The following is a 19,501-nucleotide window of genomic DNA, read 5'->3' on the forward strand; positions in this document are numbered from 1 at the left end:
TGTCAGTTGTGGCCTGAGGTCCACAGCTCTGACATACCTTAGAGCAGAGTTGTACCTGTCCTACAACAGGCGTACCTTTCTCCCTGTGCTGTTAGCATGATGCATTTCATCCTTGAGTTTTGGTCTACACAGGTAGGATGACTCACCTGCTAGGGTTGCATGTATTCTTATTAATACTTTCCTTATTGTTTTATTACCCCCCCCTTCACCCTAAAGTCCTAGGGTCACATAAAATGCAATTTACTTTATTATTTATTTTAATTATAGCCCACCTTTTCCTTCCTTTAATCTCCATTAACAACCCTGTGACATAGGTTAGACTGAGAGGCACTGACTGGCCCCCAAGGTCACTCAGTGAGTTTCATGGTCGTGTGGGGATTTGAACCCTGGTCTCCCAGGTTCTAGTCCAGCATTCTAACCAATGACACCAGGATGGCTCTCAATTAAAACACTGTTAAAATGAGTATTTTTACACTGGCACTTTCCCCAAGGTGCAGGAAGGTGGTTGTAGGAGGAATTTGCTAGGACTTTCTTCCTCTAAGAACTCTTGAGCACCAGAAACGGAGACAACTTTTCATTGCTTCCTTTTCTTTCAGGATGTTCTAAGGAACTGGTATGCCCGGCTACCCACCATTGTGCAGAATGCCAGCGCACTGGTGAACAACGCAGAGGAGTGTGCCCAGGCCCTTCGGCAAGGTACTGCAGTTTGTTCCTTGGGCATCTTGTACAGCTCATTACCCAGGGCAGAGGCTACAGCGCCTCTGCTCAAAACACCTTGTGCAGAAACCACCTCCTATGTTGAACAGGCTCTCATTTTGCAGGAGCTACTAGGGTAGTTGTGTGTGTGTGCTTCAGAGCAATTATTCCATGCAACAACGAATGGGAGTGGAAGGATGTCATCATGGACTTTAGCCTTCCCCAAATTGCTGTAGTCCAAAACATCTGGACGGCAAGCGCCATCAGGACTCACTAGTTTGGGGAAAGCAATTCTATCTAGTTGGATCTTGCAGCGCTCCTCTTGCTAGATTGAAAGCGACAGAGAAGCAGCAGGCAAGAGCAGCCATCTTCCCACTTCTGTGGTGGGCAGCCCAGCCCAGGTGTCAGATTTCCAGAGAAGGAAGAAGGCTGACATGCACACCATGTGATTAGAGCCAAGAGCACTGTCATGGCTGCATCTGAGGAGACCTAGCAACTTTGCTCTAAGATGGGCAAACATAATCGTTCAATACCAGGGTGTCCTGCAACTCCTTCTTCTCACCCCAGGCAACCTGGCTCTCTTGGGCAAGTGTATGAATCATTACTGGCTGCAGAAGAAGAATATGGCCCCTGGGTGTGAGCCTTTGGCTGTCCGGCGCATGATGGAGGTGCTCCAGCCTCATGTCTATGGGCAGAGCATGGCTGGCGCTGGAGGAGGTGGCTTTCTCTATGTCTTAACTAAAGAGCCCAGGAACCAAGAGGCCTTGCAAAGGATCTTGATGGAAACAGAGGTGAGTGGAGCCAGCTCCTAAGTGCCTATCAATCGGTGTCTCCCTGCAGAAATTTCAGCAGGGCGCATTTTGCAGGTTTGGGCTCCAGGAGCAGGTTAATGCACACCCTCTCCCAAGGAAATTAGGAGAGGGGAAATGAGGTGGTAGGTGGGTACCATGTAGTTGCAGGGAGGGGGAGCCTCACACTTGGGAGCTGAGTTTGGCCCTCCAGGCCTCTCTAACAGGCCCTTGAGATTCTGGCCAGGGTTATGCCAGGCTGCACTCCTCACCAACACTGCCTGGCATAATCTTTGAGTGCTTTGGCTTGGCTCTTCAGTTGTGATGATGCCTCTTTGCTTAGTCAGATGAAGATGTAGCTGTGTGTAGAAACCTAATTTTTTGCAGAGCTAGAATGTAGCCTCCTGGCCAAAAAGAAGAGTGGCCTCTGCACTGGCCTGTGACCTTCCAGGGCATGTAGCCCTGATGTCAGGTCAGGAGTGGCAGTCGACCCCCTTGTAGTGTTGAAGTTCCACCAGGCTGCGGAACAAAATATTCTACAAAATGTAGTGAAGATTTCACTCACCCTGCATGCCTTCCTTTCAGGGCCTGGGGAATTTCAGCATCCACACTGTGGAGGTGGACACAGCTGGCTTCCAAATGCAGCTTCTGGAGGAAGATTGGGAGCCATAGGCACTGCAGGGTTTCCTGCCCACATCCTACAGCTGTGCAAGATCTATGGATGAATGACTCAGTGGCTGAATTTGGTTTAGTATTTCTTTGGAAGATTCATGCACTCCTTCACTGCAGATGGGGTGAAAACAGCATCTGCCCCACCCAAGTGAAAAACAATACTTAGTTGTGAATTAGTAGGGCCTGGCAGTCAGATCTGCAGCATTCTTCAGGAAATTATGTGAAGTAATCAATGAAAAACTTTTTATTTCCTTGCTGATGTAAATCTCCTTTATTTAAATCAATCCATCCTCCGCACAGCATATGATGGACACATTAAGGGATCTTAAATGAATTCAGACTATTGATTGGTGGAGCTCAGCACTGTTGCCTCTGACTGGAGGCAGCTATCCAGGGTCATTGTCAGGCATCTTAACTGTCTCTGCTTCCAAAGAGCCTTTTCACTGGAGACACCAAGGACAGAATGCAGAATCAACTGGCATAGAAAACATGTCCACATTGCCCAAAGCACCATCTTGTTCCTATGACTTAACAAGTGGGGCTAAGACCACAGGTCAACTCACAGGCGAGCCCAAAATTTACAGTAATTGCTTTGCAATTTCAGTTGCTATTTAACTTGAATTTGTGTAGAAATGTTTGTGCATTATGATAAAGATGTAGAAACAGGCGAGCTGTACCAACTCGCAGAAAAACAAGAGGAAAATCTCTGAAGAAGGAACTAAGGTTTTGAACAACCAAGGTGGTTGTTCTTTCAGCTTCAGAGATCCCACTGGGAAAGGGACTTGCATTTCCCTCCAGTCTTAAGAACATAGCAAGGCCTTCTTAGGAGAGTGCACCAGTGATCTCCGCTAGCACGAGTAGGTTCTTGCAAAGACAGCTAGAGGCGGAGTCGCTTGATGTCTTCACTGCGAAAATCCATCCGGAGGGCCAGCACTTGACGGACCTCAGCAGGGGTTAAGCGCCATGTCAGTGGGCCTGAGTTTGGCCCCCAGTAATCCAAAATCTCTGCTACCTGAACGGAAGAGGGAAAGCAAAGTGATTCACCAGGCAGAAGAACAAAGTGACAGTCCATCCAAAAGGCAGGTAGGCAGCTTGGAACACAATAGCTGTGCCTGTCCTCAGCAGTGGGACTGATATGTTGCTGGGCTGGATGCTAAGCTCTATGTGGAGGAAGAGAAGCATGTACCCAACATGGGCCCACAAGTGCTCTCCTCTCTAGCCAGCGTGTGACGTGCGAGGATTCCAGCTGCAAGGCCCAACACCAGCACCTGAACAGAAGAGGCTGAGGCATACTATTTTTAGTCTATGCTTTATTTGCTCTAGGCATAGCTGCCAAGTTATCCCTTTTTTAAAGGGATTTTCCCTTATGCTGAATAGGCTTCCTCGCGAGAAAAGGGAAAACTTGGCAGCTATGGCTCTAGGCATCAGAGTTTTCTGGACTTCTAAAGGTGGGACTAAGCAAGTCAAGTGAGTCAGCCATCCAGCCCTCTGCTCCTGTTTGTGCATCTGCTCTGCCTGCCTTGCTCTCCTGCTGCTGATTGCCCTTTACCCAGTGAGGGAGGGGAGAGACATTCTGCACTTGTTCAAAGGATCCTGTTTTGCATGCTGAGAGCCTGGCCAGGCATCTTGGACCCTTTCTATAAAGCCAGGTGGAAGCAGCAGCAGTAGCCTCCAGGGATTTCATATGCCTGTGTTTTCCATAGGTCTGTGAGGATGGGATGCTGCTAGAGTGAGAAAGCAAGGCCTGTAACTTGCTCTCTACTGCACTGTCTTGTTGCCAGCTGGGAACATTAATAACAATTAATCTGTTCCTGACTCAGAGCACAGCAAATCCAAGGAGAGCTGGTGGGTTGTGGTGAGTGGAGCAAACGGGTCAGAGCCCACCCTGGAACATATATATATCTTGTCATTGCTTCCTGCTTCCTCCCCACTCCCAGTTCCCAAAGAGAGCAAAAGCCTGCTCACCCTTTCCAAGTTGAGAATGGTTGCCATCTGGGAGAGCCGGGCAAACTTGTCACGGATGGTCCAGGTGGTCACTGTGGTGAGGTAGGCAATTAGGGAGCGCAGCTCTTTATCAAACTGCAGCCCACCCAGCTGAAGAAGCCAAAACAGAGCAAGAGGTTAGGGGTTGCCACTCTGAATGGTGTGCCACAGGGTGATGGAGAACATTCGGTCTCAGGAAATAAAGCCAAACCAAAGTGAAAATAAACAACACCAATAAAGCCCAGATGAAGCATGGCTTGGTGCAGCATAAATGGGCAGAGTCCCAGAAAGAAGGGGGCAACTGCTTTGCTCTTCTTCTGATTCTGCTGCTGTGGGCTATGGTGAAGTTGAAGCCATAGAATATACCTCAAACCATGGCTTAGTCCACAGCAGCAGGACCAGAAGAGAAGCAAAGCAGATGCAATCTTCTCTCCAGGAATCTGCAATAGTTTAGATTCACATTGCCATGTCTCTTGTCAGCATTTGCTTTGCTTACAAGATTCAGCTTCTCAAACTGAAGCTGCTTCCTGCATCAAGTGCTTCTGACTGTGAGAAACCCAGGTCCACCGAGAGAAGAGTAATGGGACAAGAATTCTGAGGAGTGGCAAGAAGGGAGCAGTCAGCCTGCTTGCTCTTTGGCCCTTCCTGCTTAAGGTCTTTCCTTACCCTACTGAAAGTAGATTTGAGAACAACCTTCTCCAGTTCAACAGCAATGAGGGTGGTCATCAGGCTGGTCAAGCTGTCGTAGATCACCGGTGACAATCCTGCCTGCAGACAGAAAACAAGGGCTGCATCTCACAGGGCAATGTTACTGGAAAACAAGAGAGAGGGAAGAGTTGAGGGCACTAATGGCCCCCTCTGTGGTGGTACATCCACTTGCCTGTGATGTGTCGTCAGGGCCACAGGCAAGCTAGGTTACAAAAGAGTACATAACGCCTGCTCAGGGCCCCAAACACACCTTAAACTCTGCCATCTGCTGCTCCAGATTGAGGATGAATTGCTGGACCCAGGGGTCGTTGGCCTCATAGTCATTGAACTCTTCCTACAATGGGAAGAGGATACAGATTGGGTCTCCCATCATTCCAGCACAAGCCCATTAATTTTTTAAAAGCTTTTTTATTCCAAATAATGTATGCCAAAGAAAAAAAGGAGGGAAACCCATATTTGTTTCCATTAACAAGAATAATCCATCAAAAATGATAAGAATAACCTATCAAATTTAATTTAAACATATACATTAATGCAAGCTATCCATTTGCCCAAATAGGTGTTCAAGCAATATTGTAAGATATATATTCAAATGTGAAAAGGGCAGTAAGATCTTCAAACCCCCGAGTCACAGGTGGGCATTTATCCTTCCAACCTCTTTGTAGCTAGAAGGGCACACAGGATCCCCTTCAACTGCCCTGGCATTTTTAACCAAAGAATCTTCATCAGCACCTGGCATGTTTCCCTGCAGTGTCACTTGCAATTCTTCACTTCCTTTTAAGAGGAAGCCTGAAGGCTTGAGGAAACACCCCCCGAGGATGGATTTTAAAAATACTTATCCTGCCTCTCCAAGTGCTTGAGATAGTGCAAGATATAGTAAAAATAATATTGAAGGTTATTTTCTTTAAAACCCACAAGAGTACTTAAAACTACCAGCAGCATAACAGAGAGCTGTCAGTTTTAGCCCAGCCATTCTCTAGCTTGCTGTTTTGGTTGTATTTCTCTGCTGGAAAGTAGGAGGAGTTCGTTCCAACAGCTCCTTCTCTGTACCATCTGAGCAGTTCAAATGAGCAGGCAGTAGGACTCACCTCTTCAATGTTATGGGAGACTGACAGGAAGAGGTTGATCCAAGGTTTTACCTGTGGCTTGATAGCTGAGTTAGCGAGCTCATTCAACCCTTCCTGTGGGGAAGCAGGTGGAGAAAAAGAGAATACAACATATTAAAAAAAACCAGGTACCAGAGAGCTATTCTTAGCCACTGCTAGCCTATGTGTACCAACTTTGCTCAGGAGAGCAGGTCCTGACAAAGGTGCAAACAAAACACGGGACTCCTCTGCCTCCAAAAGACAGAGGGAGATTGCTTGCAGTTGCAGCAACCAAGGAGTCTGACAACATTGGGTAGCAGGCTTACAGCTGCACGTATATATGCCTGAGTCTGAGTGACTCCTGCAGTAGAGGAAGGGATTGCCTCTCAACCATGGAGCCACAGCATGAAATCAGAAATCAGAGTAAGTCTGCTGAGCAAACTATCACTAGACAGTTTTGTAAGTCAGTCCTTGTGATTTGTATGCTGAACGAAGCTAAGAGGCCATGTTCAAACATTGGAAAGCTTACCTGCAACAGATCTCGAAACTTGTTGGACATGGCTGCCATGTCTGAAAGACAGCTGTCAATCTTGGGTTGTGCTTGTTCACCCCCAAACCCCTGGCTAAGCAGCTTGGCACAGTCACTCTGTGTGAAAGCACAAAAGAACCTTGTTTGTTACCAGGAGCAAAGCAGAAACATGACTGGTGATTGTGTGAGAGAACATAGTTAAAGAGAAGTTAAAGAAATGGCCTTTGAAGCTAGACTGGCAAGCAGGAAACAGTGGGCTCATGCTTTAGTGTAAATAAACACAGAAGAATCCTCTGCTCACTAACCCTCAGGAAGAAAAGAAGTGGGAGGATAGTCCCAGCCACAACTGTTTCAGGGATTGCCCCTGCCCTTCATCACTGTCTGGTAGCAATCCTGATCCAAGAAGCAGAAAGTGACCCTTCTGCCCATTTTTTTCTGCTGGAAAAAAACCAAAACACTTGGGGGAGCAGGCTGGCCTTAGAAATAGGTGGGAAGACTCTCTGCCACAAGTGCCACAACCCACTGTTTTGTGGGCTCAACACAGTATCAAAGGGTAACATCTTAAAGGGTGAAAGAAAAAGAGGCAAGAGCTGAGGTGGGAGAGGACTTCACTGACAGCCTCTACCTCTTCACCCCACACAAACTCTCACAGCTGGGGCTAAGCAGGCAGCGGGCAGTTAAAACCCAGTAGCTTATTTTAACAGACATCTTATTGAGAAGTTTTAGTAGTCTGTGATTTAAGTTTGTTTACCCACCCCAAACTGCTGGGATGAGCCAGTTAAAAAGTTTAAGAAAATGAATCATTCTAGATAAAAAGCTCCCAACTGCAGATTTGAGTCAGGCCAACAGGCAACCTGCCAAGAGCAAAGAGTGCAGACTAATAATGCTAACAACAGATAAGAGAAAGATGCCCCCAAGACCTTTCTTGGTAATCAGTGGTGAAAGGTCTGTTGACAGTACCTCCAGGGTCTTCTTTAGTGTCATGATGTTTTCACTGCAGATCTCCACATTGTTTAATGTCACCTAAATGGGAGGAGACAGAGAGGAAAGGGGGATCAGAATCTTGTGAAATTTGCTACTCCTGGAAGATCCTTGCTGCAGACACGATTAGGATTGGGCATGAAGAAGGACATAGCTAGATGCTCTCTTGAGACTTGCCACTGCTTGCTTGGGTAGTGGGTTAAGACAACCCACCTGTTTGGCTGCCTCCCTCCCTCCCTCTGGACAGAGAATACAGAACACCGTGACCGACCTCACCACTCCCTCTCCATCCCATTCACCTGGATGTAAGTACAACTCTCTTCATTGTAAATACAAAACCTTATTATGCTTGACATTCATTCTCGGAGCCCATCACACTGGCTTCTACTTGGTGACATCCATTCTCACCCAGTTACACTGCTCTGACACCATAGCTTAATCTTCTAGATCCTGGCTTTGGCTTATTATTATTATTATTATTAGAATTTATATACCACCCTATACCCAGAGGTCTCGGGGCGGTTCACAGAAAAGATCAAAATGCTTGCTCCCATTCCTTCCCTATGTCTCCCACCTGTATTATTATAGGTGTTTAAAGCGGCACACCCACCAGAAAGGACTGCTTGGCCTCATCTGTACTTTCAATGCCTTTGGTGTCAAACTTGCCCTGCTGAAGGCTGCTGTGCATGATGCTTACTGCACTGGTCACACCTCTCTGGAAGTCCTGGAATGTGGTGGCTGGGAAACCCATCTTGAGTTTGTTGCACAAGACCTCCCTGGAAAGGGCAAGAGAGGAGATGGAAGTTGCCAAGACATCATGTGAGATCTGACTGCTTCCAAGTCACTGTCATACCACACTGGGCAAAGAGGACAAAGGCAGTGAACTCCAAGGCTTCCCTTCCTCCAAATTCTTCCAATCATTGCCTGCCACCCTCCTACTCACCACCTTTATTTAGAACCAGCCTCTATTTCAGGTGCTCAACAGCACATGGAAGTGACATACACAGTTCCCACAAGGGCTCAGATAATAAATATTATGCTCTCTTGCCCAGGAATATTCTTGAGGCACTTGGCCATCCATCCCCAGAGCATCTGTTCACTGCATGCCAATCAAGTGCCCCTAAAGTCACAGCCCTTCTTGTGTGCAAAAATGGCCAGGAACCTGGAAGGCTGCAGTATGAAGAAGCAGTATGAAGAAGCCAAGGAATTCTGCAGTTCCACATTTGCCATTGTGGAACTAGACATGATGGGACCCTTGTGTCAAATTCAGAATTTCACTCCCTGCTCAAAGAAGAGGCTACCCTGCTCCTCTCTGCTGCTCATCTTGAAACCTTTCACAGAAAAGAGGCTGGAAGTAGACTACCCTTTCAAAGGGGGAGACAAAAGCTGAAGAATCTTGGAGCAGATACCTACTGTACAAGGCAGGTAGGAACCTGCACCTTATGGTACCATCTGGTGGAGGCCAAAAATCTATGTTCTGAAAATCTGTAACCATATGGGCTGTATTAGGTGAACTGCCTGGCCCACCACAGCCTAGGAGGGCCAAAAAGCTCCACACCACACACCTGAAGTCTGACTCCAGCTCCGTGATGGAGTGGTTGATCATAGCACAGAGGCAGTCAATGCTGGAGCTGGAAAGAGCCCGCCCAATGCACTTCTTCACGATATAGAAGACATCATCCACCATACTGGAGGTCAGCTGACCCTTCTCACATGTGTCCATAGCAACAGCCTGGCAAAGAAATCAACACACAACTTACTTCCGCAGAACACATACGTATTGGTGCAGCTGCACTGGTTATCTGCATGTTTCCTGGCCCAATTCAAAGTGCCTATTTTCACCTATAAAGCCCTTTATGATTCAGGACCTCCCTGGAGTCATTGATCTTCATCTGAGCCATTCTCTGGGTACACTCTTTGAGGGAGATTCAGAGAAAGAACAAGGGAGAGCATGGCCTTTTCAGTTCTGGTTCCAAGTCTCTGGAAGGCGATTATCCCCTGTGAGGTCTGTCTGGCACGGTCAACAACATCCTTTAGGTGCCAGGTTAAAACTTGTCTCTTCTACCAGGCATATGACCTAGTATGACACCTATTTGATGGCATGCTCTTCCTGCTGAGGTTTTTGGTTTTTCTGCTGGACTTGATTATAGGTTAGCGGAATGGTTTTACTGAAATGTATTGCCTTATATGTTATGTCATTGAACCTTTAGTAAGTCACTTAGAGCAAGACAAGTAAGTAAGGAGGGCCAGCAAGACTCTTCATGACCTGCAAAGCCAGCTGATCATGAACTGCTCAGGCAGGCAGCTGCGCCCTCCAGACTTCATGTAATCTATGAAGAGAATTTCAAAGGGGTCTCAAAACCGTAACAATCTTTTCTGGTGCTCACACTATAGACAATTCAGAAATCCCCAACATTACATCCCACAGGAATTTTCAGAGCCCAGTCAATCAGAAGGGCCGCAATTCACTATGATGCACTCAGTACCCTAAGATAATAATAATAATAATAATAATAATAATAATAATAATAATAATTTATACCCCGCCCATCTGGCTGGGTTTCCCCAGCCACTCTGGGCGGCTTCCAACAGAAAAATAAAACACAATAATCTATTAAACATTAAAAGCCTCCCTGAACAGGGCTGCCTTCAGATGTCTTCTAAAAGTCTGGTAGTTGTTTTCCTCTTTGACATCTGTTGGGAGGGCGTTCCACAGGGCAACTCAACTCAATATCCCTCCATCCTGAAAAGGAGGGCAGCTGCCCCTACCTTGTTGACGGTCTCCCTCATGAAATACTCCTCCATGGTAATATAGTAGCCAATCAGCTCCTGCATGGCACAGCTCAGTAAGCAGTGGTTCAGCAGTTTGTCCAGGCACTTCTGATGCTCTGTGGAGTACAAGCAGAAAAGCAGGCCATGGGCTGCAGTAGCAGGACACCAGCCCAGCTCCTTCTGAGCAACTGCAATTTCCTGCACACTTTGTCTTGCAATCAACAGCCTATTTAGGAGGAAAACGAGCAGGGGAACGATGCTCACGCAAGACTTGGGCCGGGGGGGGGGGGGAAATGCACTCGGAATGAATTAGGTGGCAGGTTTTGGGAAGGCTTCCTTAGATCCTGAGGCAGGGGTAGGAGATATGGACTGCAAGCTCTGACTCTTTCCCAAGAAACTTGTAAGCCATTTCCACAACCTCCTTGGTAACCACAGGCCAAGGGAGCACAACCTTCTTGGCAGGACTGAAGTTGCAGAGGTGAGGGGGTGGGTGGGTTGAACAATTCCTTAGTCCTGCTCTGTACCCTCCTAAAGTGTTAATGCCTCTTGCCTGCCTGGATGGAGGCTGGAGATGGATATGTCTGAGTGTGTGCCTGGAGAAACCTTGTGCTGTTTGTTGCATGGCTGGAATTCAGCCAGCTGTACAAAGGTGAGAGTCATGTCTGTTACTCTGCCCACTTCTGTCCCAACCCTACCCACATTGGCACGTGACTCTTGGGAAATGCTGCCTGATCCAGAGCCCACAAAGCATGGCCAAGAAATCCTAATAGTGTAATCCTAACCATACCTACTCAGAAGCAAGTCCAACTGAATTCAATGGAGCTTACTCCCAGTAAGCGGAGTTAGTAATGCAGCATAACTTGTTAACGTATTATTTCTGTTGTGAAATCCTGCCCATTACAAAAGTTCATCAGGTAAGCCAAACCAGCCACAAGTCAAAGAGCATCTCAGATTTGGTTTTGTGCAAGGAGCATTTGAGGTTTTCACCTTGCTTCACATCCTCTGAAGCCATGGAATCTCCCACCTCAAAGTCGGAGATGATGCGCCTTCTAATGAATCTCAGATACAGCTCACTCCGTGCATTCATCAAGGTAACCTCTGTTAAAATGGGGTCAAGTTCCCTGTGAGAAGAAAAGTGACAGTCAATAGCAGAACCACTGAGAAAGCAGGCATTTCACAAAAAGATGAGGTGGTAGAACAAAGCTCTCAAGACAGCCAGCAAGCTCATGTTAGAATCCTGAAATTGCCGCATGTAAATGAATGCTTCCAGTCAACAAACAAACATTTGCAGATGTAGAAATGTAGTGCAATGAGCCATTCTGTGACCATAAGGCTGGATTTGCCATTTCCTGTCATGCCAATGATTTGTGGTTTTTGTTTACCAATGAACCTGGTCCTCATAGCAGAGGAACAAACTTAAGGGGAGGCCTTGCTGTTCCTGCAAGGAAATTGGTTAATAACTGTGCATTTGGGTTTGGCAGGAACAAGAATCCCCAGACACCTCAGCGTAGTCATCAGCTGGGTGGCTAAAACTTGAGCTTAGCAATGACCAGAGACAAACTCATAAGGTAGGTAAAACTTGCCACGACAGCTCTGGAGAGTGGGTTTTAAAGTGGTGCATGTACACACACATGTACACACACACTCTTGCTCTTCCTTTCCAGAGAGAGATGCAAACCTCTGGCTGCTGCAAATTGCCTTCAATCCTACAAATTCACCCAGCTGATTGAACAACTCAAGCAGAGAAATGTAATACCAGCCAGGCCTGAACCTAGATTGGAACTGTGTCTAGTTAAGGGCCAGTCTTCAACAGAGCCAGCAACTGCCACAACCCTCTTGAGTACCTGCCTGAGAAAGCATTAGCAACCAAGTGGTAGTTGTCATAATCATTTGCTCCAGGGTGCAAGTCACCTCATAGGTCTCTGGCCTGCTCATCCTCACCACTTTACATTCTTACCTATTGTAATCCACTCTTCCCCCTTTTCCATTCCAATTTATATGATCACTCTCTGATGCAAATGGTTCCATCAAACACACAAATACTGTGCAACACAATTCCATCTCATGCAGTCTTCCATAGTGAGACAGGCCAGGGGAGAAAGTAGGTGATTCCCCCTAATCTATGAAAGAGCCTTTGCCTCCTAGTGGACAGATGTCTGTCCCATTGGGTGGTGGCAAAGGAGAACACACTGGATGGCATCACAGAGCGAGAACACACTAGTTTCGTAAGACTGAGCCTGGTCCTTTCCAGGATACCCTTGGACATTTAAGTGCCAGGTCAAACCACAATTTCCCACAATGAAAAGAGTTGTGGCTGAAAAACAGAAAGGAAAGAGAGGGAGATTTTGGCGAGCCTACCTTGGCTCAATCTTTTCCGCAACTGAACTCCTCATCATGCTGTTCTGAACATGCTGAAACTGCAAGCGTAAGAAGTAGAGAGGTGTTAGAAACCTCTTTTCTGCTTGTTGACTCCTAAATTACCAGTCTCCTCCTGCTGGAGCAGTAATAAGGCAACAGATAGAGGGAAGGAGAGCTAAGGATGACACACAAAGGGGAATTTACATAGGGGTTAGTTAGAGAGAGATCAGAAACAGAAGGATGTTAACAGGAGCTTTTGAAAGAAGCATTAAAAATAAAAGAAAAAAACACTAATAAGCAAACCCCAGAAGTATTTGCTATGTTGGACAACAGGAGTCTACAGGGAAATCACCACCAAGTCTTAGAGCATGACTCAGCACAGAGAGAGAGAGAGAGAGACAGACAGCGAGCAAGCTCATTTATTTGCTGGGCCCTGAAGCTCATTGGCCTTGGACAAGCCAGCTAAACTGACACACAGGAGAGTTGGAAGGCAATGGGTAGCAATGGGTACATGGCACATTGCAGAGTTAATAGCTTAGGGACTACAGAAAAAGTCACTCACCCTCTGACATGCCTTGAGTGAGAGGGAAGGGGAGGGTGTGGGCTGTGGCTCCAGAGAGCTGCAGACATTTGGGGGCACTTTTCTGTGTGAGACCTCAAGACCCTTTAGGCACATCGGTCTGGGTGCACTGGGTGGCCACACTCTGCCCCATTTGCAGACGGGACAGAAACAGTGACAGCCATCACTGGGATGTTGTAAAAGCTGAACCAACAGGGATTGAAGGTATACAGCAGGCAGGACAGGGTGTGTGGGTGAGAGTCACTGGGGCCACTAGCAATTAGAGCATTTGAGTTCCCTAACCAGCCAAGAGACTAGCCTTCTGCACTGGCATGCCACCACCAGTAAAAGAACAAAAGTGACCCCAGCAGCAGCCCACAATGTGAGGTCTGCATGTGCTGTCCCCATTGTTACAAGCTGTATAAAGGGTTCTCTTGCACCAGCAAACTCAAGATAAGCTTCATGGAACTGGCTCAAAGTGGGTTTCTCCATGTCTTCCTCAGGCCACACTGGCAAGTCTCTCACCTGTCTGTGATAGGATCTCTGCTGGATAAACTTGTCCACAACCTTTTCTACCTGTCGATCACATTCTGTCTGTAGGTGCTTAATCAATGTATAAAGCCTGCCAGGTCCATAGTAGGTCTCCACAATGGGCTGGTGGGTCTCCACAATACGGGCAATCCCTAGAAGAAAAAACAGGTGATATGAGACTGTTGTGCAGTGCTCCAGAAAAAGCTGCCACCCCATCCTGTGAGGACAAAAGGATCATTCTAAACAGAAGTCCAATACTATCCTCCAACACTTCACTGCTTGTGCAATGCTGTCAAGACAGCATCCTGTTTCTAGTAATATGGGGAAGGGCCACAGCTCCGTGGTAGAACATCTGCTAGGCATGCAGATGCTCCCAGAGTCAGTCCTTAATGGCATCTCCTAGTAGGTCTGGGAACACGCCCCAACTGAAATCATGAAAAGTCCCTGGCAGTCAGTATAGGCACTCTTGAATTAGATGGACCAATGGTTTGACTTAGCATAAGGCAAATATTCTAAGGTATTCTCAATGGCGGCAGAGGGTTACCTTCAAAAAGTAGGGTCAGCGTGTCTGCAAAGATAGCTGCAGCTCTACGGTCACTCATGTCTGTCTTCATCACCAACTGCAGGTTCTCCTCTGCTTTATTTGCAACCTGAAAAGAATTGAGACATTTAGCCTATGTTATCCCACAGCCTCAGTCAAAACTCATGCAAGGACAATCCTCCTGGAGGAGCCTTTTTAAAAAAATTAAGATTTCGTTAAACGGTCAATCAATCCAATCAAATAAATCGTTACAGCAGTCCAAGCTGGTGGCCATCACTTTAACCTGTTGCAGATAGTTCCATAGTTGAATTATGTGTTACATGATGGATATGAGGCTGCTTGTAACTGCACACACACCTACTGTGTTCCCTCCTTACCCATCTTTTTTCTAAACTAAAAAGTCCCAGTTTCTATAAGACTGACCCACTAAAACAGGAGCAATGGCTCAACCCCAAGAAGCTCGGAATGCATCTCAGATGCAAATGAGCAGCAGCTTTCAAGCTACTCTTACCTGTTTGCACAGGTACTCGGAGAATTTACTTAGTCCTTCTTCATGCAAGCCCAGCAGAGGAAATATCTTGAAAAAGCGCTCCACTTGGGGCAAGTCTTCCTGTTTTGTGGCAATGTCAAATTTCTCAGTCACAATCACCTTCAGGCGCTGCTCTGCCTCCTGCAGAAGCTTCAAGTTGGCCTCAATTATGCTGCCTGCCCAGAAATGAGAGTCTCAGTATCATTTCTCTGCAATGGCTCTACAGTATACTTAAGGAAGGACCTCCCCTCGGGGGTGGGTCACACATCAATATTATCACTTTAAAAAATGTTCCTTTTTGTTCAGACCTTGGAAGGGCACTGTGATTTGCTTCTGCTGGTTATCTTTTTATTTCATCACTGTTGCCATTTAATCTGACTTTTAATTAGGATTTATGATGGTTCTGTATTTATATACTGTACTGTTTATTGTGTTTTTAAAACATGCGTCATGCCCTGCCCTGAGGCCCTTGTGTGAAGCGCTGGGGTGTTATAAATATGTGAAATAAAAAATGAGGAATGAAAGTAGTAGAAGTTTAGGCAGCATTTGTTTGTATTGACAAGTTGGCTTTTGTTCATTTTTACTAGAAACAACAGAAATCATCACAGAAACACAGAACACAGGATGACTTCTGGGTGTATTCTGTAAAACCAAATGACACTTAATGTACTTCATAACAATTGGGTGCCTTTTTGGCTATTGTTAATACTGTATATTAGAATCTACCCCAAATATTGTTTTTACAGTGTAGGGTGGGATATTAGATACAATTAAATAATCCAATAAACATAATGAATAAATGAATACCTTCCTGGCCCTGCCTGCTGAGCTCAATGACAGATTTGTCCAAAGAAAGGTAGCGATGAATATGTGCAGCGGCCTGTTCATAATCTTCATTCCTCAGGGCTGTCTGGACTCCATCCATGCAGAATTTCAAGTCCAGAATGTCATCTGCTCTCTGGATGGCTTGATAGAGGCGATTCTGCCAACAAGGGCCCCAATTAATTCCCCTCCAAAATTGGCACGGCAGGAGCAGAAGAGGCTAATGAAGACCACAAAAGCTAAAAGCTACATATGATGATTTCCCAGCTATGGGTGCTCTGCGCCAATCCCACCAGCCAGATTGCTGCTCTGTGAGCATGCATTCAAGACATGACAAGCAGGGCCTCCAAGATCCAGCACAGCAGGGAAGAGTTCTCCAGGATGCAACTAGCCTGGCCACAATCACACACATTCGTCTCATCAAGGCTGGGCCAAGCAGCACATGCTGCATCAGGATGTTTTTGAAAAACATTTGGAAACTTCAGCTTGAGTTTTGACTGGGGCAAGCTTTTTGCAGCTTGCTATTGCTATGTCAGGTGTCATGGCTTCCAATGACTACTTCTAAAGCCCTAAACAACTTGGAGGCAGACCATCTCTTCCCACAAGGACCCTGCCCATCTACACAGGGGAGGCTCTGCTCTCAGCACCAAAAGGGTGCCTGGTGGGAACGCAGGGGACAACCATTGTCATGGCACTGTGTGTGTGGCATTCCATGCCCTGGGAGATGAGATGGGCTCCCTTCCTGTTTTCAGATGTCAAGCAATGACATTTTTGTTCCAGCATGCCTCCAATGCACCCTTTCCTTGCCTATCCCTGTAGTAACTCATATATTTGAATACTTTAGACCAGCCATCCCCAAACTGCGGCCCTCCAGATGTTTTGGCCTACAACTCCCATGATCCCTAGCTAACAAGACCAGTGGTTAGGGAAGATGGGAATTGTAGTCCAAAACATCTGGAGGGCCAAAGTTTGGGGATGCCTGCCTTAGACCTTGGCCTGATGTCTCTTCACTCTTTCCCCTTTCTGTGATCATGGCCCACTTTAACTCCAGGTTAAAAGATCCCAACATGTCTCTTGATTATGCATGTGAAGGTATATGCCCATGTAAATGGAGAATGTGTGGGAACAGTTGTATTTGAAACAAGTGCATCTGAAACATTTCTGCAACCCTTGACAACTCAAATAAAGACCACATCACAAAAACAGATGAGTAAAAGGGGACAGCCTTGTATTCTTATTATTTAATGAATTTATATACTGCTCTACTTATGAAGATCACGTGGTGGTTCACAATATAAAAACACAAAAATACAGACCATGATAACAAACCAAAACAATACCTCCACAATATTCTTACTGTACAGGTATGAAAGGACCAGTGGTGGGGAGGGAAAGAGAAATTCCTCCTTAAATGTCGACAATCACATACAACCATGTCATGACAACCCAACTGGACTCTAAGCTCAGTATGGCTTTATCTAGTTACCTTGGCAAGGTCGAGCTGTCGGACTTTGCTGCTGACATTCTCAGCCAGATTGCAGGTGAAAGTGATCATCCCAGCTAGCTGCTTCGCATCGCCTTCAATGAGCTGCAGGTTAGGGCTGAAAACAAAGAAACAAGGGAAACAAGGGAAAGTAGGATTTCTATTTTGGAAAAAGCAGCATCCACAAGGGTAATGATGATCAGCCTGGCCTTCATCTGGCTCTATTCTGGCAACGATACAGCACTGCACATACAGTACTACAACTGCTACTCACCCCATGCGATGAAGGGTAGCCATCTTGCTCTCCACGGAGCTCTGCTGTTCCAGAAGCATCTCCAACTCTTCTTCCACGGCTTTCTGAAAAACAGAAATATAATGCTGCAGGCATAATCAATGCCCAATTTGCAGCTTGTCCCTTTCAAGATCAATGGTAACGGCATTACTTAAGAACTCAGTGTGACATCAGATCAGGGATACAAGCAAAAGGTTGCTAATAGGGGCAGGGCACATCACGTGCTCTATTCTGCATCAGTTTATCCTTTTCATGAAAGAGGGTGTGCTTCCTCTCAAACAACAATGGAGTCCGTTACCAGATAAATGGCATATCCATCACTACCGGTATCATATCATGCTCCTGAGCTTCCAGAGGCAGATACTGCCCTGGAATGATCCAACAAGGCTCTTTTGTCTCCTTGGGTTGAGGACCTTTGCACACATGACCAATATTTGTTGCACATCACTAGCGCTGATTGTACCCAATCATATGGCACAATCCACATTATGCTGGATTTGGGGTCCCCAACACAACGCCCACAGCCACCCCCTGTGGTGCACCTGCCCATGCATGCTTAACACTGCAGGCATTCATGTGCCGTACCCTCTTCCCTTTCTTGGCGCAGAGAAATTCCTCTTAGGAAAGGAAAGGAAGGTGGGGCAGCTGGAAGCTCATGTCTTTCTTTGTCTTGCCGCCTTTTCAGGAAAGAAAAAGGCAAAATCCTGTTACTACGGTATCTTTAACTTTTAAAGAAGAGAGTGATATGGGCGTGTTCCTGGCTGTTTTTATATACAGTATGTGTTACTTTAACTGGCTTTTATGTTGAGTGGGTTGGAATGTTTTGCCAGTACTTGAGTGGGTGGCGGCGGCAGCAGGCTTAGTGGGGCTGTTTTGCCTTTTTTGTTGGGGGGGGGGGGTTTGGATTGCCTGCGTTTGAGGTTGCATACCTTTTGGCTGTCTGTTTTGGTAGGTATGTCGATACCTTTTGATTGTTTTGGCGGAGGTTGCCTCCCCTTTGACTTGCTTATGATAGTGTTTTCCCTATAGTTTACTTGGGACGAGGTATTCTGTGTATCACTAGTTTTTGGGTCTTTGCAGTGCCCACAACAGTTTATTAGATTCCCAAATGTGCCCCAGGCCATGAAAGGTTTGGGACTAGAGTACTGACAGTTGTTACCACATCTATCCAGAAACCGAAACAGACACTTGCTCAGATGCACCCAGGAATTTTATCTGTAGAATATTTGTGGCCCTGTGATATGACATTTTAGGTTTTCATCATTTTATCTTGTTTTAAGTTTTGTGAGGGAGAGTCATGAGCATCTATTTAACCCACCCTTTGCCAACCATGCAGCCCCGACATCATTTGACCACATTTGGTGGGCAACAGGTTGGCGAAAGCTGGTCTCCCATCTTGAAGGAAGGAGAACCTAAGAGGGGTTTGATGGCTCAGGCCAAAGGCAGCCCACAGAGTCCAGCATCCTTTCCTCACCATGGCCAACCAGATGCCCCAAAGGGAAACCCACAAACAGGATATAGGTGCGACAGCCACTCTCCCCCTTGCAATTCCAGAAACTACTACTATTCAGAAGCATCGCTGCCTCTGACCATGGAAGCAGCACATAGCCATCCTGGATAATAGCCACTGAAAACCTCCTCCTCCTCCTCCATGAATTTGCCCAATCCTCTTTTAATGCCCTCCAATTTAGTGCCCACCCGCCTCCTGCGGAAGGGAGTTCCGCAGTTTAACTCTGTGCCGCGGGAAGATGGGGCTTTCTTCTGGGGGAAAGGGGCCTTGCCCACCGCTTGCTTCCCCGTTCCTAACTCAAGAAGGCGGCGGGGGGGGGGGACACCCTCGACAGGAGCGAAGCTTGAAGGGATACCGAGGCAGCCTAGATCCGGAGTGACGGGGGCTGGGAGGGGAGGGAGAGAATATAATCCAAGCCGCACCTCCTCCCCGCACAGGCGGCTGTAGGCGGCCTCCAGCTCCGGCAGGTCAGTGAGCGCCCGGATTTGCTCCATGGATAACGAGGAGGTTGAGGAAACAGAAGGTCCGGAGCCGCCGCCATCGCTCCCTCCCCTCAGGCCTGAACCGGCCGCCGCCGCCGCCATTTTGGCCTCACGTCATTCTAGAGATAAGAAAATTGCAGAGTCGCGCTCGATTACCCAGGAAATGGCGCTTCCGGGCTC

At 46.8% G+C, this 19,501-nt stretch overlaps 2 protein-coding genes across 5 annotated transcripts in view; one reads left to right on the forward strand and one right to left on the reverse strand.

The window, feature by feature from the left end:
• FCSK (fucose kinase) overlaps nt 1-2,407 on the forward strand; it is a 20,577-nt gene extending 18,170 nt beyond the window's left edge. For all 3 annotated transcript variants that reach the window (XR_015950554.1, XM_088672083.1, XM_035119588.3), the window contains 3 exons: nt 597-696; nt 1,264-1,487; nt 2,070-2,407. Coding sequence is in view for 2 of the 3 variants with exons in the window: in XM_088672083.1 (XP_088528209.1) it covers nt 597-696; nt 1,264-1,487; nt 2,070-2,156 (411 nt within the window). In the remaining variant the exon portion in view is untranslated. The remainder of the gene's footprint in view (nt 1-596; nt 697-1,263; nt 1,488-2,069) is intronic.
• COG4 (component of oligomeric golgi complex 4) lies at nt 2,398-19,448 on the reverse strand. Of its 2 annotated transcripts, none has more exons than XR_015950555.1 (19): nt 19,262-19,448; nt 17,312-17,394; nt 17,041-17,155; nt 15,540-15,714; nt 14,715-14,908; nt 14,207-14,312; nt 13,657-13,814; nt 12,573-12,631; nt 11,202-11,335; nt 10,212-10,330; nt 9,008-9,174; nt 8,053-8,218; nt 7,422-7,484; nt 6,462-6,578; nt 5,936-6,028; nt 5,098-5,181; nt 4,806-4,950; nt 4,122-4,250; nt 2,398-3,168 (listed from the first exon to the last, which is right to left on the reverse strand). XR_015950555.1 is itself a non-coding variant. In XM_035119595.3 (19 exons), exons 1-19 carry the CDS (start codon nt 19,421-19,423, stop codon nt 3,034-3,036), a joined length of 2,361 nt encoding a protein of 786 aa, XP_034975486.1. In that variant the 5' UTR covers nt 19,424-19,448; the 3' UTR covers nt 2,398-3,033. The 2 variants fall into 2 exon arrangements, 1 of the variants encoding a protein (XP_034975486.1); XM_035119595.3 differs by having other exon boundaries at nt 4,806-4,907.
• Nucleotides 19,449-19,501: the final 53 nt, after the last annotated feature.

This window comes from Zootoca vivipara, chromosome 6 (genome assembly GCF_965207765.1).
Source record: "Zootoca vivipara chromosome 6, rZooViv2.hap1.1, whole genome shotgun sequence".
In the NCBI taxonomy this organism is placed as follows: domain Eukaryota; kingdom Metazoa; phylum Chordata; class Lepidosauria; order Squamata; family Lacertidae; genus Zootoca; species Zootoca vivipara.

Bases quoted from the DNA above. Each gene is read 5' to 3' on its own strand.
- COG4 (XM_035119595.3), bottom strand. From the start codon at position 19,423: ATGGCGGCGGCGGCGGCCGGTTCAGGCCTGAGGGGAGGGAGCGATGGC. The intron at 7,485-8,052 runs GTGGGTGTGCCG...CCTCCCATTTAG, and splicing joins AGGCCAAGCAGTCCTTTCTG to GTGACATTAAACAATGTGGA. The intron at 4,251-4,805 runs GTAAGGAAAGAC...TGGCTTCTTCAG, and splicing joins TCAAATCTACTTTCAGTAGG to CTGGGTGGGCTGCAGTTTGA.